Here is a 16,238-nt window from a genome sequence, read left to right as displayed (position 1 = left end):
TCACCACCATTTCCTCTCTGTTGTTGAGGGCATTCTTAAGACAGAGGGGGCGGGGGAGGGGGGAAGAGAGGGTATACCTGACACACAGAAGGGAAGGCCCCTGATTTTCAGCAGATGCAACTTCTCAAATCTCTACCTGCCACACTGGATCTATAAAAATCCCTTTTACAAGCCACCATTAAAGGTCCAAGACCCTGTCCTCCCTTACATGTGGAGGAGCCAGATGATGGGTGGGTATGGTTGAGCTCCATTCTCCTCCTTACCCTGCTTTACATGAATTTGCCAATAATCCACAGGGCTGGCCTAAGACATTTTGCTACCTGATATGAGTATGCCCTCTGCTCGTTGCATGAACTTAGGCCAATTGGATTGGTAGCTGAATCTTATCTCAGCACTGATGAGAAGGACAGCATCTTCCACCATGCCTGAGGTCAGCAGGCTAGCCCACACAGCTCACAGCTGCCATCTCCCTCAATGCTGCTGCCCATCTGCTGCTTAATTTTGCCCAATGGTAGGGTCGGGCCTCGTAACCAAGACTCTTGTACACAGGCTTCATGCCATAATGTCTAGATTGGCTCCAAGTTTCACAAGCAGATTAAATAAATTGTTTCAGTTCAGTAGCTTCAGTGTGTTTCAGTATTTGTGTCATGCCAATGTCAAATATTCTAAATAAAAGGCCAATTATCTTCCCTCTGTTTCTCAGGGATGACTCATAGCTGAATTTGAGCCTCTGGTTTAGTCATGCTTCTTGACGCTTCAAGCAAAGCTGTCCATTTCTGTTCTATTGATTCGGTTCATTCTTTAGTTTGTGCTCTTAACTTTATCTCATTTGGATTACTGTAATTCTTTACTGGTTGATTCTTATCATGACCCTTGAATTTCAATGACAACCCAGCCTCACTGCTCAATTCACAGGTAAAGCCAAACTATGATTTGGCCATTGTGACTGTGCTACAGGCTCAAGTGCTCCTCTTCCCATTGCACACTCTGACTTCCTCCATCACTACCTGGTTTGGACAGATAACTGCCTCCAGACAGGAATCTGAAACCCAATTCAAGCTAGCTTCTGGTTTTGTTTTTGGAGGCAAACTTTGGTTTATGTAAAATAAAGCTTTTTGGGGCCAAGGACCATATTACTTTGGTAGAAAGGTGTTATTTCAGAAGTGGATGGGGCCAGACCCCAAACTAGGCAGGGCTATACCCATATATGATCCCATATCCACCATCACGCGAAGCTATTTCCCATGAAAACAGAGGCATATATTTAACTCTTAGTAACTCCACTCAAGTTTCACATTCTGTTTTCTCCCTAATTTATTTTTGCAAAGCTTATGTTAGAAAAAACAAACGCTTTCCAACACCTTTTTATACTCTGAAAGGGACAAAAAGAATCTAGTAACCCCAGCAGAAGAATGTAACAATGTAAATGCACAACTGTACTGCAAGCCCTGCCTTACAGCTATCAGAAGTGTCAAACTTCAGTACTGCATGCATGCAAAGTGCATGGCCATATGTGCAAGGAACACATCTACCTCTCTGCCAAGACATTTATCTCTCTCTGCTTTGATCTTCTTGCAGCACATTTGCTTGCACAGGGTGGCATATAGGATTTTCACCAATCACTCCAATCCACTGTAGCTCCTCGCACTCTCAGAAAATCTGCTCCTGAGGGTTTGAGGAACAGTATGAGATGTAGCATTTGGAAAAACATACGTTGAAGATCTCCAGTGCTGGCAAGTCGTGATAGTGTCAAGACATACACACCAAAGATTAAAGAGGAGTTGGAAATACAGAATTTTGAGTTATTGTCCCAATCTAAGATCAGGTGTGTAATATATTTAGAGACTGCTTTTGATTTCAAGAAAATGTGCACTATTCATCCTGAAATGTCCTCCAGCAATATTTACAAACTCCATAAAACAACTGTTGCATTTGAAACCACCTCAAACTAACATAAGCATTAAAATTCATTTTTTGTGGCTGTCAACTTCATATTCAGAGTGGATTCACTGAAGTTACCTATCTATTTATAGTTCACGGTCTGAAATTAATTAGCAATTCATTAGTTCCATACATATGTTAACTATATTCTGTAACTTGCAGACCAGAAGCATATGACACATCATAACATAAAATAAAACAAACTAACCAAGTCAAAGTCAATTAAAAACCTAAAATCTAATTTGTGACTAGTGCTGTCTGCATGCCACATGCTATGCATTCAAATTAAACAACATCATAGTAAATAAATTAACAAAGTTGAAATGGATGAACACAAAATGAAGTCAAGCTGTGTAAAGCCAGGGTAAAAACGTGAGGTCAAGGTAATGTTCACAAAGAAGGCAATTTCAAGTAAAGAAAATACTCCTTGAAAAGATAAAACACACAGGCACACTCTCTCTCACACAAGATCATTCACTAATAGGCAAAAAACCTTGTAGTTTAAGAATGTACCTATAGCCCACAGATATTTCTATCAAACTTTAAAAAGCAGGGAAATTGGGCAGCTATAGTGAATGCACCAGGGGAGCAGGAGACCTGACCTCCTCTCTGAGATATTGTACTGCCCTACAAATTGGTCAGAAAAGGCAAACATAATTTGGGTTGGTCTTTCACAGTCCAATGCACTTCCTGTGTAGCTTGGAAGAATTTGGTAACATGTGCCTCTGAGCATATCGTGAGTGGTGGCAATACCTGCCATCTCAAAAGATGGAGAATTACATTTTTGTATGTTTGTTGGTGTTCTTTGCTTCATTCCTGTGTTACTGTTGTTTCTACAGAGAATCTAATTTAGAAAATTTTATTTCTCTCATTCATCCTAGAAACCTGTGTCAAATTTATTTTTATTAATTTCAAAGCCTTTTTATTGGTCATATGATGGTGAAGACAGCCTTTTGTGTATGAAATTGGAGGTTATGTTCTATTTCTATTTTGGGTGCATTAACAGTTGAATCTGAAATTGCAGTTTGATGTAAAATCAGACTGATTACAATATGTTGCTACTTCAGGAATGACTCTAGCTGTTGGGAAAAACAAACTTAGCATGCCCAAGATGCATGTTTTCAGCCTGCTATGTTTAAACCACTTCATTTAAGGCAAGGTGGGCATGGTCAATTAAAAACATACAGCACACCTAGAATTTTGTTAGAATATATTTCACCTCCCACTGTTTTATCTTGAGCAAACTGAGACACTCCTCATGTCCACTGAAGACTATTCTGCAGAATAGTCAGTGCCATTATTTCACAATTATTTTTGGAGGTTTTTTAGTGTAAATTTTGTGAAGTGTTGCTGTACTTCACATATTCACAGAAACAGAAGCAAAAGAAAATGATTTCCTATAGGAAACTTCACTAAAATTGCAAAGGAAATCAGACATATTTAAAGTGGCTATCTGAACTATGTCAACTGTCTTAATAATGTTGGTTCCTCCCTGCTAAAACAAGATCAGCACAGCACATGTCTTCTTTCTATTATTTGGGCTGATTGCAGGTGTTGTGAAGTTAAAATCTACCTTAACACAAAAACAGTGCTCCAAAACAAAATTAAGGTACAGACATAAAATGCATTATTATAAAATAATATAAAAATTTAATATATATAAACAATCAATATAAAATCCTTATAAGTGTTCTCATATAGTATTAAAAAGATGGCCAAAGAGTATGTAAACAGATCAGTGCCCAAACACAATAAAATACAAAATATATAATATAATCAAGGCAATACCAGTGTGGAAATCAAAGGCAACTTGTAAACAGTGGCCAATGTACATAAATCAATGCCCATAGAATGCACAATGTATACCATAGCCAGACGCGTTTCGACAGTTAGTCTTCTTCAGTGGCTTTCGTGATAAGTATACATTTTGTATATTATATTCTAAGATATGAACTGGTACATGGGCTGTTCATTAACTCAATTTTTCATTTCCTTCTATCAATCAGTTGTAAAAAATATATTAAGAATTTTGCCAACATAACATATCTTAGAGATGTTGATGTATTTTAAATGTCTAATCAGCTAAGTCGTTGTGGGAGGGTGAGTCTGCAGAAACATTTCAAGTTTCTTCGCCTTTGACGTTTATCTTATATGAATCTTTACAGTCACCTTTTGTTTGAGGGCACAATACGTTCTCCTGAACAACCAGCTTTATTCTGTGTTCTTGATTTATTTTATAGTTAAATGAGGTGCTTCCTTTCTGTTATGAATGGGAGACTATCATACAGGACTTGACCTAATTAATACTGAGCGATATGGCCAAACTCATTAATGTCAAGGCTGCATGATCAGGCACAATATCTTGAGAGGCAAGAGAAGATCTTCAAAACCTTATAACAATCTGGACTTCCCTAACATGCCCGTGACTAGTGTTTTTAATTTAATAATTTTATTTAGCATTCCTATCACACTTTTGAAGGTTCAGAGTGAATATAACAACAGAACCTGTTGCTATAGTTGTGCAAGGTAGGTCAGTATTATTATCTCCATTTTGTAGATAGAGGGCTGAAAGTGGCCCACCTAAGCCCAAAAAGTATATTTACGTCAAAAATGAGATCTGAACTGGGGTCTTCCTGATTTGGCAATCCAATGCCTAGTTTCCTGGGAGTAAGCCTCACTGAACTCAGTTGTGATTAGACATGCATAGGATTGTGCCATTTGTCTCTTAGCTGCTAGACTACACCAAGCTTCCACATATTTGGCCTTATGGGAGCTAAGGGCACAGGACCATAACATCAACATTAATAAAGGCACTCACAACAAGAATGCTCTCCTTAATACAAACTCGCTTTAGCAGTCAATCAAGCTGTGTTTTACCATAATATATTGACTATATTTTCCATTGATAAATGCTCAGACTTGGATCTTCATTGACAGTTGCCAAACACAATGGGAAAGTACCTCTAAATTTCGAGACAGGCGGGTTATAATCACTTTTCAGACTTACAGTCCTATCTGATCCATGTTTACTCGGAAGAATTCCAGAATATCAGCACATACAAAAATATATATGTTTAAAGTAAATTCTCAGAGCAGCAAATGAGACACACAATGGCAGCAATGGCAAGAAATGTAACATAACACCTGATAAAAAAAGGGCACGAAACAGTCTGTGCAACGGTTTGCCACCCCACCTTATGGAATGAATCTGCCCGACAGGAACCTCCAAAGCACAAGGACTGCCGTTTGTTTCCATCAAGACTAAAAGCAAGGAAGAAGCAGAGCATGGGTTAAGCTGCTTGCGAAGCCTTGCAGAGCCTTGGCACGGCCGTCAAGGCCAACACCTGGTGCTGCCAAGGCAACCGAGAGAGATATAGGCTGGACAGCTCTGCCAGCCTACTGTGGGGGAAGCTGTTCCTGTGGGGGAAGAAGTTCTTGCAAGTGAGTTATTGTGGCCGTGAGGGAAAGTGAAAGTCCTGCAAGCTGTACTGTTTTTGTTGCTGTCTTTAATGTCCGAAGTAAAGGACTCTTAATCAAGTTCTCGGCTTGTGTCTGGATTTCTGCATGTCTTGCTCTTCAATTGTAAAGTACTGGACACGCAATATATCCGCACACACCAACAGGGTTATGGGCCCAGATCCAGCGCACTTTACAACAGAGTAAAGACTGTTCAGACCGAGTCAAAGCTCCGGAAGGCTGCTTGATCGTGCCTGGAAGAGGTGAGCGGAGATGGCAGTTAACATGTCTGCAGGCATGCCGATGGAGCGGCTTACAGGGACTAATTATGCCAGCTGGAAGCTGAGGATGAGAGCGTTCCTAATCAAAGAAGATTTGTTTGAGGTAATTGACACCACCCCACCGGCGGTTCCTCAGGCGGCTTGGACGCGCAAGGATGAGAAGGCACAGGCGTTTATTACTTTGGCACTCTCTGACTCTCAATTGCTCTATGTCAGAGACGAAACCACAGCGAGAGGGATGTGGGATGTGCTACAAACTGTACATGTTCAACAGACAGCGGGGAGCAAACTTTGTTTGGCAAGAAAGCTGTACCAGATGCGTCTCACTGAGGAAAGCACCATGGCTGAGCATCTCACAGAGTTCAGACGTCTATTTGCTGAACTGGAAGACAGAGAGATTGTGCATAGCAATCTTCAGAAAGTGTACATAGTTTTGGCTTCACTTGATGAAACATGGAATAATCTTGTGATGTCCATGGAAGCTATGCCAGATGGAGGTCTAAACCTGGACTTTGTTGAAGAAAAACTGAACCAAGAGTGGCAGAGAAGACAGGAGTCGAAAAGAGCTGAGCCGAAAGAAGCTGTCAGAAGCAAGCAGTCAAACGTCCAGGAGCAGCAGAGGCTAAAATCGTGTTATTTCTGTGGAGTACGCGGGCATATACAAAGGAACTGTGCAGCCAGGCGGAGAAACAGAGACGGAGGCTGGAAACAGTCCAGTGTGAACTTTATCAGCGCAGAGAAGCCTCCAACTATCGAGACGGATTGGGTGTGTGACAGTGGAGCATCCCATTGTCTCCTAAAAGACCTAAGTTTATTTCACACATCAAGAGCAGTGCAGGACTCTGTTCTGTTAGCGGATGGATCCAGGAGAGACGTGCTGGCACGAGGGATGGTGAAATTACATAAGATTGGAATTCTCACTGATGTTCTGTATGTTCCTGAGCTAGCCAGTAATATTCTATCTGTTAAAAAGCTAGTGGATATTGGCTATACTGTATGTTTTGACAAAGAGAAATGTATTATTCAGAAAGGGGGTGAGGTCTGCATGCAAGGGTGCCTTAGAGATTCACAGTTTATCATTCAGAGCAATCATGCAGGGTGTGCTGTGTTGAGTGCTGAGAGACAGACACATCACGGCTGCGTGCATGATTGGCACAGAAGGCTGGGGCATGCAAACTATGAAACAATTAAGCAAACCCCGACACATAGTGAGATCTTGAAACTGACAGATTGTGGGCAACTGATGGATTGTGATGCCTGTTGAAAAGCGAAGGCTACAATTGCACCCATAAACAAGGAGGCAGAATGCACCACAACCGCTCCCTACCAGCTAATTCATGTTGATCTGTCAGGGCCAATACAGAGTTCACAAGGAGGTGCTAGATACTTTATGGTCGTGGTGGATGACTTTACAAGGTTCTGTCATGTTTATTTACTAAAGAGAAAAGATGAGGCAGAACAGAAGCTGCGTCTGTTTATCAAGAGGATTGAAACACAGCATGGCATTACTGTGGGACGTATCCAATCAGACCAGGGGGGGAGGAATTCACGGGCAAAGCATTGCATGAATTCCTAGAAAGCAAGGGAATAGAACAGAATTTCACAGCTCCATTTTCTCCGTTTAGTAACAGAATTGCGGAGAGAAAAAATAGGGCGCTTCAGGAATCGATGAGAGCCATGTTGGGAAATTCCAGCCTAGCCAACTCATTCTGGGGAGAGTGTATTCTGTATGCGACGTACATACATAACAGGGTGTTACACAGTACCATTGGGATGTCACCCTATGAAAAACTCACAGGGAAAATGCCGAGGGTGCAGCACATTGAGCGGTTCGGGGCTAGGTGCTGGGTACACATTCCAAAGGGGAAAAGGCATGGGAAACTTGCTCCCAGAGCACAGGAAGCGTTTGTGCTAGGTTTCCAACATGCGCATTACAGGGTTTGGGTTCCAAAGACACAGCAAGTTGTGCTGAGCAGAAGCATAAAAGTCTCAGACAAGCCTTGGGACCAAAACCAAACAGTGATTCTAATGGGTCAAATAATACACCAACACAAGGGGTGAAAGCAGAAGACACACAAATTCCATTGAAGGATGCTTTGAATGAACTGATATGGGGCAAGCGTAAAACAAAGAAGAGAAAAGCTGACGATCTGAATCAACCTGAGCAAGCAATGCCAGGTACAAGTGCTGATAATGGTGGGACGGTTGGAGCCGAAGCGCCAGTTCCCTTGAGGCGCTCCGAGAGGGCTAACATTGGGAAGCCGCCTGACAGATTTACAGTGGGTGTAGTCAGCGGCCTGGGTGTATACAAAGAAATAGACGTGGATGCAGAAACGTTATACCTGACTTGTGTGCAACCAAAGTTCAGTGAATAAAGTTTAAAGGAATCAATGGTCTTTGTAAACTGAAGCATGTAACGTCTGTAAAAATGTACTGTGGAAATGTAACTGGAATATGAATGTTACTGGGAACTGAAATGTAACTGTTATAGTTAGAATATGTTGCTAGAGAATATGTCGTCTTGATGGAAAGGTGGGAGCTGTTGACCCATAGGCAGGACTGCCGTTTGTTTCCATCAAGACTAAAAGCAAGGAAGAAGCAGAGCAGGGGTTAAGCTGCTTGCGAAGCCTTGCAGAGCCTTGGCACGGCCGTCAAGGCCAACACCTGGTGCTGCCAAGGCAACCGAGAGAGATATAGGCTGGACAGCTCTGCCAGCCTACTGTGGGGGAAGCTGTTCCTGTGGGGGAAGAAGTTCTTGCAAGTGAGTTATTGTGGCCGTGAGGGAAAGTGAAAGTCCTGCAAGCTGTACTGTTTTTGTTGCTGTCTTTAATGTCCGAAGTAAAGGACTCTTAATCAAGTTCTCGGCTTGTGTCTGGATTTCTGCACGTCTTGCTCTTCAATTGTAAAGTACTGGACACGCAATATATCCGCACACACCAACACTATGATGGCTGATAGGAGGGGTTTCAATGAGCTTTCTGTAGGTGAGACCGATGGATGGTGGGAATGTCTTTACAGGGATTTGTAGCATCCCACTTTTTGGAGGAGACACCAGCCACCTCTGGGTATAGATAAGGTCTTGCACGTGCACCAACTGAAAACAAAATTTTCTCTTTCTTTCTAAAATACAGCATGTTGCATCACAAGCTGCTTTCAGAGGGAGATCCCAAGGTGCAAAACAATGTGGTACTGGATCAGAGCTGGTGTTTCTACTACCCAAGGAGACTTGCTCTCTCTCACCCTTGGTAATGTCTGTCCACGAGGGGCACAGTCATCCAGGGATGTGGGGTGTGTGTGTCGTAGACCTGTTACTTTTTGGGGAGCAGGGTCCCAGCCAGGTCCCTATCTATAAGCCAAGGCCAATCAGCATGAAAAGGGAACATGTTAGCCATTGAGAAGAGTCCTTGTCCTTTCATGCTGATTGGAGCAAATCAGAATGAAAGGATACGAGCCAGTCACTCAGAAGACAGTTCTCAGTAGCTAACACACAGTCTCTCCTTTCATGCTGATTGGCTCGTGAGACGACAGGGAGAACATGAGGGAAAGTGGAAAAGGGGGTGTGGCTGTGAGGGGTGTGTGTGGCATGACTATCATGAAGGGACCCTGGACTTCTGAATTTGCCACTACACTACTGCAGTTCACACCCTGTGTTGGCTGGATTTAACAGACATGCAACATGACATCTTTAGGACATAAGGACATTGTAACTTACCAAAATCCACAAGTTTAACACCTCCTTCAGTGGTCAGAAGGATGTTATTTCCCTTGATATCACGGTGGATAGTTTTGTTTTCATGTAAATGCTGAAGTCCCTGAAAAGAAAATTTACAGTTTTTAAACTAATACATCTGCAATAAAGGCAAGATAAAATTGTCAAAATATTTGCACATTAGTACAGTATATTTAATATATGTTTGTTTTATTTAGGGATATACCTATACATCAAATCCACCATATGTCAAGTAGTATCACTGCAGTTTAAATTATCTCTTATGGTAACTTCTGGATGAGGAAAAAATATCCTTCAATAAAACTCATATACATTCCCCATGTTGCTCCCAAACTTACAGGCTTATCCTAAGACTTGCTTTGTCTGTGGTTAGGAGAATGGGGATGAAAAAAATGCCATCCTAATTTAAAATTGTTTTTAAGTGTTTTTAAATTTGTATATTTGTTTTGAATGTTTTTAATTGTTGTAAACCACCCACAGAGCTTCTGCTATGGGGTGGTATACAAATGTAATAAACAACAACAACAATAATAATGAAATGTAACGGAATTCAGCCGCTGTGTTTTCATGTAACACTAAACCATAGTTTAATGCTACATGTAAGAGCCCTGGATTCATGCACTTCCCTCTCCCAGGCAGCCATGAGGCTGTCTTTGGCAGCTTTTGCTTTCACTTTCCACAAAATCTGCTTTGTGTTTATGCATGAGTCAGAGATCACAGCTTGGAGAGATCCAGAATTAAACAAACTATGATCAGTTTCTAAACAAGCCAACTTTAAACCATGGGTATGAAACTGGCTTGTTTAACCAGCCAGATTTTGTATTAAGCCATGATGTCCATTTAATACTTAATAAAGTTTCATGGAAACTGAGAGTAAATGCTGCCAAATGAAGCCGATAGGCAGTGCTACCCCCTGAATTAGTTGTAAGAAGGCTGGCAGGTGAGAGCTGGCTGAGGATAGACTGAGGTCGGTGGGACACTGCCTCCTCTGCACTAATGAAGCAGCCTCCACTGATTAACTGCACTAAAATTAAGAGCCAATATTTGAACTATTTATGATTTTTCACTTACCATAAGTGCTTCATGTAAAATGTAAGCAATAATAAGTTCACTCATTCTTTCCCCTCTCTTCAAAAACCCTTTTACAAGGTCAGTCACAGATCCTCCATTGCATAGCTATATTTTTAAAAATAAAATAAAAAGGAAAGTAATTACTTTTATCACATATTGTTTTTCAGCAGATTAGCTTCTTACGAGAAGAATCCTCTCATAATCCAGTTTTTATTCATTCGTTTTTAAACTATATTTACAGCCTCACCTTCTCCCATGGATTTAAGCATAAGCAATTTCACGAAAAAGTAAACTGTGCATGCCTAAAGTAAGTCTATCCTTGCCTTAAAGATCTTTCCTAAGATAGATCTACTTAAGAACATAGGAAGTTGCCTTATTACCAACTTACAATAATTGGTACATCACGCTCAGCGTTGTCTACTGTCAACCAGGAGACTTTGAGATTGTAGGAACTACACTGTGTTTTATGATAACCTCGAGATCTACCAACTAGAGCCCCGTGTAAGGAACATACTAATCTCCATCCTATTATTATTACATTTTTACATTTATTACATTGTTACATTTTTATCCCGCCTTTCCTCCAATGAGCTCATGGTGGTGTACATGGTCCCCCCCCCCATTTTATCATCACAGTAACCCTATGAGGTAAGATTAAGCTGAGAGACAATGACTGGCCCACGGTCACCAAGTGAGCTTCATGGCTGTGTGGGGATTTGAATCCTGGTCTTCCAAGCCATAGGATAACACTCTAGCTACTACACCAGGCTGGCTCTTTTAAAAACATTAAAGAACATAGTGCCTCTGAACAGCTGCTGAGCACAGGGATTTGTTTTAAGTTTCAGAGCTGAACTGAGTTCACAGTTGTTGTATACAAAAATCCATTCCTGGTTGCTCCAATGTTTCTTTGCATTAGAGTCAAATTTTGGAAAGGGAGTAGTCCTTTTGTCATTGCTATTCTCATACAACTGGGAGCCTAAAATTCTTGCTGATCTACTGCAAATCACTAGAATGTCTTTTACCAAATTCCTATATACCTTCTGCTCACCTTTGCTCTAGGCTGACTGGGAACGCCTCTCCAGAGTTTCAGACAGGAGCTTTTTACCAACCCTATATGGAGATGCCAGGGATTCAATTTGGGGTCTTCTGTATGCAAAGCATGTGCTTGACAACTGAGCTGCATCACTTCCCCAAGAACTATTTATCAGCCCTCAGCATGCTTCAAAAGCTGACAGCTTTCACGCAACTTTAGCAAAACGCCCTCAGCTGTTTTTGATTGGAACGTGAGAAAATCCCTGATGATTTAAGACATTTGCAGTTAGGCTGCTCTGGAAGATATTCCTTTTTATTTATTACAATGGCCCACCCAGAAGGAAGCAAAAGAGAGGTTTTTGATCCAGCTCTTCGTTCTGACTTTTGGTCATAGTCAGCAGAAAATTGAGTTCTTGCAGGCAAAGAGAGAGGTCAAGCATTGGAAAAGGTAGCTTTATTTGCTCTTTTCCACAGAAAGACTTCATATAGTTACCTAGATTCTCATGTGGCAGACCGGTTTAAGGATAACTGAATGTTTCATTAATTGTGTCTGTTTATCTTGTCATACAATTGATGGTCAATCCAATAAACAAACTGAACCTCAATGGAAGTTTTGCAGTCCTGTGGGAATCTGCTATGTGTCGGCTGCCCGTTCCTCAAAGCCCTCTGCTAAAGTTAGCCATGTGCTTTTCAGTGAGACTCCATTTGATGTGAGCCATCAGAGGACAGGGCTGATCATCAGTAAACCCATAGGATTTAAACATTTGTAGCAGGTCTGGCCCTTCTGTGAGCCATGCTGAGCACCCATCTCAAGCGATTGATTAAGAGGGATGGCAGAACAAGTGCACTCCCGCTCACCACCTGCCTGAATCTGCCCCACCAGAACAAACACTCACTGCTACTGCACTACTCAGGCCACATTCACACTATAAATTTATCCCACTATTATTCCACTTTAAACAGTCATGGCTTCCCCCAAAGAATGGAGGGCGGGGGGAGAACAAGGAATTTAAGAACGTTCTAGTGTATCCAGGCATTTGACGGCTGAAACATACTCCTCCTGACAACCCTGAAATCATTGATCGAAAGAATGTTGTTAACTGGTTTTAGAATGCTGTTCACATTTTTTAAATGTTGTTGTTTGTTGTTGTAGTTACTGATGTGTTTGCCACCTTGGGCTCCTTTGGGAAGAAGGGGAATATCAAATTATAAATAAAACATGACTAAAGCCCCTGAAGTTTATTTATAATTAAAAACAAATATACACAAAACCATAATTAAAAACACAGAAGAAAATCAATCAAACATTTAAAACAAATATAACCAAATCATGTGTCTGGATATTCTGTATTTGGCTTCCTCTGAAGGAGAGTGAGAGAGAGAAAAAGAGAGGACTTATGGCAACAATAGGGCAAGCAGCATGTACACTTCTACTGGGCAACAGGTCTGCTACCTCACATCAGATCTCCAGAGAGACAAAGGGGTTCCCTGCATCCCAAGGAACTTCCAGACAACTCTTTCTTTCATGCACATGCACACACCTGTCCCCTCCCTTTACCTGGAGAGGATGGGATGCTCCAATTCCCCAACCTCCAATCATTTCCACATTCCAGATCTCTGCATGAAGAAACCATCCTCTAACAATTAGCTCCAATAAACTGGCATCAGCTTGCCACCATGGGCCATTAAGAAATATTAACATTGTTCTATCAAATCCCAGACTCTGCTCATGTATTGTTTTCAGGCAAAGTGATTGCTCCACTCACAGCAATCAGTCAGCGATCAGTTCCCTGGATTAATATTAACCTTATTCTATTTTCTGCACAGCCCAAGAAAAACCTCATGGACAAAGTATCCCCTCCAATTTCATTTTTCTATTCCTATGTCTATTTTTTTTTTACTAATTGTGTCAAGGCTCCTTTTGCTATGACTATCTTTGCAGACACAGATCAATGGCTATGCATTTCAATATCCCTCTCCCCCATGAACCCACTGAGCTAAAATGGTACAGTTAAACACACAATTTAGCAATAGTCCCAAGAAAAATTATTTAGGAATCAGGGAAATGAAAATGATGGTATTAACTCCATTAACCTAACGTATTCTGCACCTCTTATGAATCAGCTTTGAATTGCATTTGGAGGCTGGGAAGGAGATCTTAACTAGACTTTTGCTCTGAGCCAGCAGGGGATTTTGATGCAGGTGGGCATTTGTGTTCCAATGCTAATCTGACATCCACTGAACCAGATGTTGGCTCAACCACTTTGAATGGTTTTTAAATCACCTATTCCCAAGGAGTAATCAGTGGGGAGGGGTGCCACCATGCTTCTGATCCCACAGTATCAGGGCCACTGCCACTTACTGGGAGGGAGAGGGGTGAGGTTGCAGGGAGGTTGGCACTGCGCAGGTACATTGGTGAGAGTGCCAGATTGGCTTTGCTGGTATGCCTGTATAGCACTGACCTTGCCCCTCTTCCTCCTGGTAAATTGCAGTGGTGCTGCTGCCAAGGAGGTCAGATGCATGGCATTGCTCCTCCCCACCAACTGCATCTGCAGAATCCCTCTCCTTGTAGGCTGAAGCAGTTAAAAATTTCGGAGCAGATCTACCACCTCATCTACTGCTTATCCAAATTAAAAAGAGGATTTACTCCACTACCTTTTATTGGCCTTCCTACGAACAACCTGCTCCTAAGTATGTTTAATTGGAAGTTCCACTTAATGTAAAAGAGCTTACTTCCAAATAAATGCATTAGAGCCTCAAACTGAAAAATCTGTATGGGAGGGGGTTGTTACTTATTTGTTAACACACGAGAATATGTGGTGGCAACAATTAATGTCCAGATTCAAGCAGGAGGTTTAGAGGCTGTGAAGACCCTTCTAAGAGATAGAGATGGCAGGGTGGGGAACCAGGAACTGTCCTACAGCTTGTGAGCTGGAGCATTTGAGGAATTGTAAAGCTCACCTTGGATTTGAGATGGCCTTTAATGAGCCTCTGAAGTTTGTTTATAAGCCAAACTTGGAAGAACATCACCACCACTCTAGTGGCGGTATTCAACACTAGTCCTAACTTAGGTTCATTACTTTCAATGGGTCTACTCTGGGTAGGATTTAGCTGAACACAACCCTGACTCTGTAAGTGGCTGTCAGCTTTTGAGCATCTGCTTTGCATGCAGAAGGTCTCAAGTTCTATCCCCTCCCTAGGAAGGGCTGGGGAGAGACCCCACCTGAAATCCTGGAGATCTGCTGCCAATATGGACAACACAAGCTAGATGGACCAATGGTACTGTCTTGGTATAAGAGAGCTTCCTATACTCCTGAAATGCTGGGCATCTGCTGTCAGTGCAGATGAATATGAGCTAGATGGACCACTGGCCTGGCTTCTTGTGTTCCTATGTCTGATACACAGTACTTGTTCCTCTTTTCACATCCCTCCAATATCAAGAAAAATGATGGCTCTAGGGGTCACCTCTTACCTATGCCTTCCTTGCCTGTCTACTATAGCTCATTGATGGGCTAATTGAGAAGCAAGTGAACAGAGGATTTTTTTTAAAAAAAAGGACCAGATTTATAATGGACCACTTGCTTCCAATGCATGAAATGTCATTTTAAATTGCAACCTCATCATCAAAGTCATCCAGCTTGTCTTGCAGCTTTAACTCATCATTCATCTACAATGCTGGTGACACATTTCTATTCACTAAGATCTATTAGCAACGCACGTGCGCTGTTCTCACTTCAGGTTGCCAGTGACTCAACACTGGCATTAGGAAGCTGATGCACCTGTAGAATCAAGAATCATTAGCTCCATACGTAATACGTATTGGAGCTCACATGTGAGAGGGGATGGAAGACAAGCAGGAACAGGTACCCTTAAACCATAGCCATAGCTGAAAAAAGAACCTACATTCATAGAGAGAGAAGAGAGGGAGGAACGCCCCAGTCACACATAGGTCCTCAGCTGAACACATGGGCTTGGATCAGTGGATGCGATCTTTTCCCCCCTTTCCCCACATGTTAAGTAAATGTCAATATGGATAGAATCTACTTAGTGCCCTTGGGGTCACAGAAAGACCTTTGATCCAATGGATGTCTCCACAAATAAAAGAACAGGGTTGTTATTTCCCCCCCCAGTTTCTCTTCCCCTTGCAGTTCCTAGCAGTAGCCAGAGTTGAGGAACCCTCCGGAACGGGGGGGGGGGAGAGGAGCTGCAGGGGAAGGGCAAGTCAGCAAAAAATGGCCTCTACTCTGCTTCCATTAGCAGAGGTGTCCGTGAGTGTAAGCATATCATATGGATTCCACTCACTGTTTTTTGAACAAGGTTGCCAAAGAGTATTGCATCCAACATCCCATAATACACGTCTTTCAGATTCCTGAAAATCAATCAAGATGCCTTTGTTACAGATTTATTGTGCAAAAACAGTTATTGCTGTCGTTCAATACAATGCATACACCATCTTGGCAAAGCAATTTACAAGTTAATTTACAGAGCAGACACACAGCCAGGATGAATCCCCAGACTGGTGTTTGATGATAAAAACTCCAATGTTTCCCATGATCAGGACCTCCCTAACTTAAAGGTGTCCTCCTATTCATCATTGCCATCAACAAGTTGTTGATGTTTCACAGTGGACATATTCAGCCATAACCCTAAACAATGGTATAATGTTACAGGAATACACCAAGGTGAGTCTTGGGCTTATGCACTCCTCTCTCCTGCTCTGACATGGC

General features: G+C 41.9%; 1 protein-coding gene across 11 annotated transcripts in view; it reads right to left on the bottom strand.

The window, feature by feature from the left end:
- MYO3A (myosin IIIA) overlaps positions 1 to 16,238 on the bottom strand; it is a 149,283-nt gene that overhangs the window by 111,793 nt on the left and 21,252 nt on the right. For 10 of the 11 annotated variants that reach the window (XR_009758121.1, XM_061586685.1, XM_061586688.1 and 7 more), the window contains 2 exons: positions 10,480 to 10,584; positions 9,391 to 9,490 (listed from right to left, as the gene is read on the bottom strand). Coding sequence is in view for 10 of the 11 variants with exons in the window: in XM_061586685.1 (XP_061442669.1) it covers positions 9,391 to 9,490; positions 10,480 to 10,584 (205 nt within the window). In the remaining variant the exon portion in view is untranslated. Of the gene's footprint in view, positions 1 to 9,390; positions 9,491 to 10,479; positions 10,585 to 15,813; positions 15,881 to 16,238 lie in introns of all 11 variants that reach the window. The other variant, XM_061586690.1, reaches the window with a different exon arrangement.

Source organism: Rhineura floridana, chromosome 10 (genome assembly GCF_030035675.1).
Source record: "Rhineura floridana isolate rRhiFlo1 chromosome 10, rRhiFlo1.hap2, whole genome shotgun sequence".
Lineage (NCBI taxonomy): Eukaryota > Metazoa > Chordata > Lepidosauria > Squamata > Rhineuridae > Rhineura > Rhineura floridana.
The sequence above is the reverse complement of the archived record's forward strand: the minus strand, read 5'-3'. Positions and strand labels throughout refer to the sequence as shown.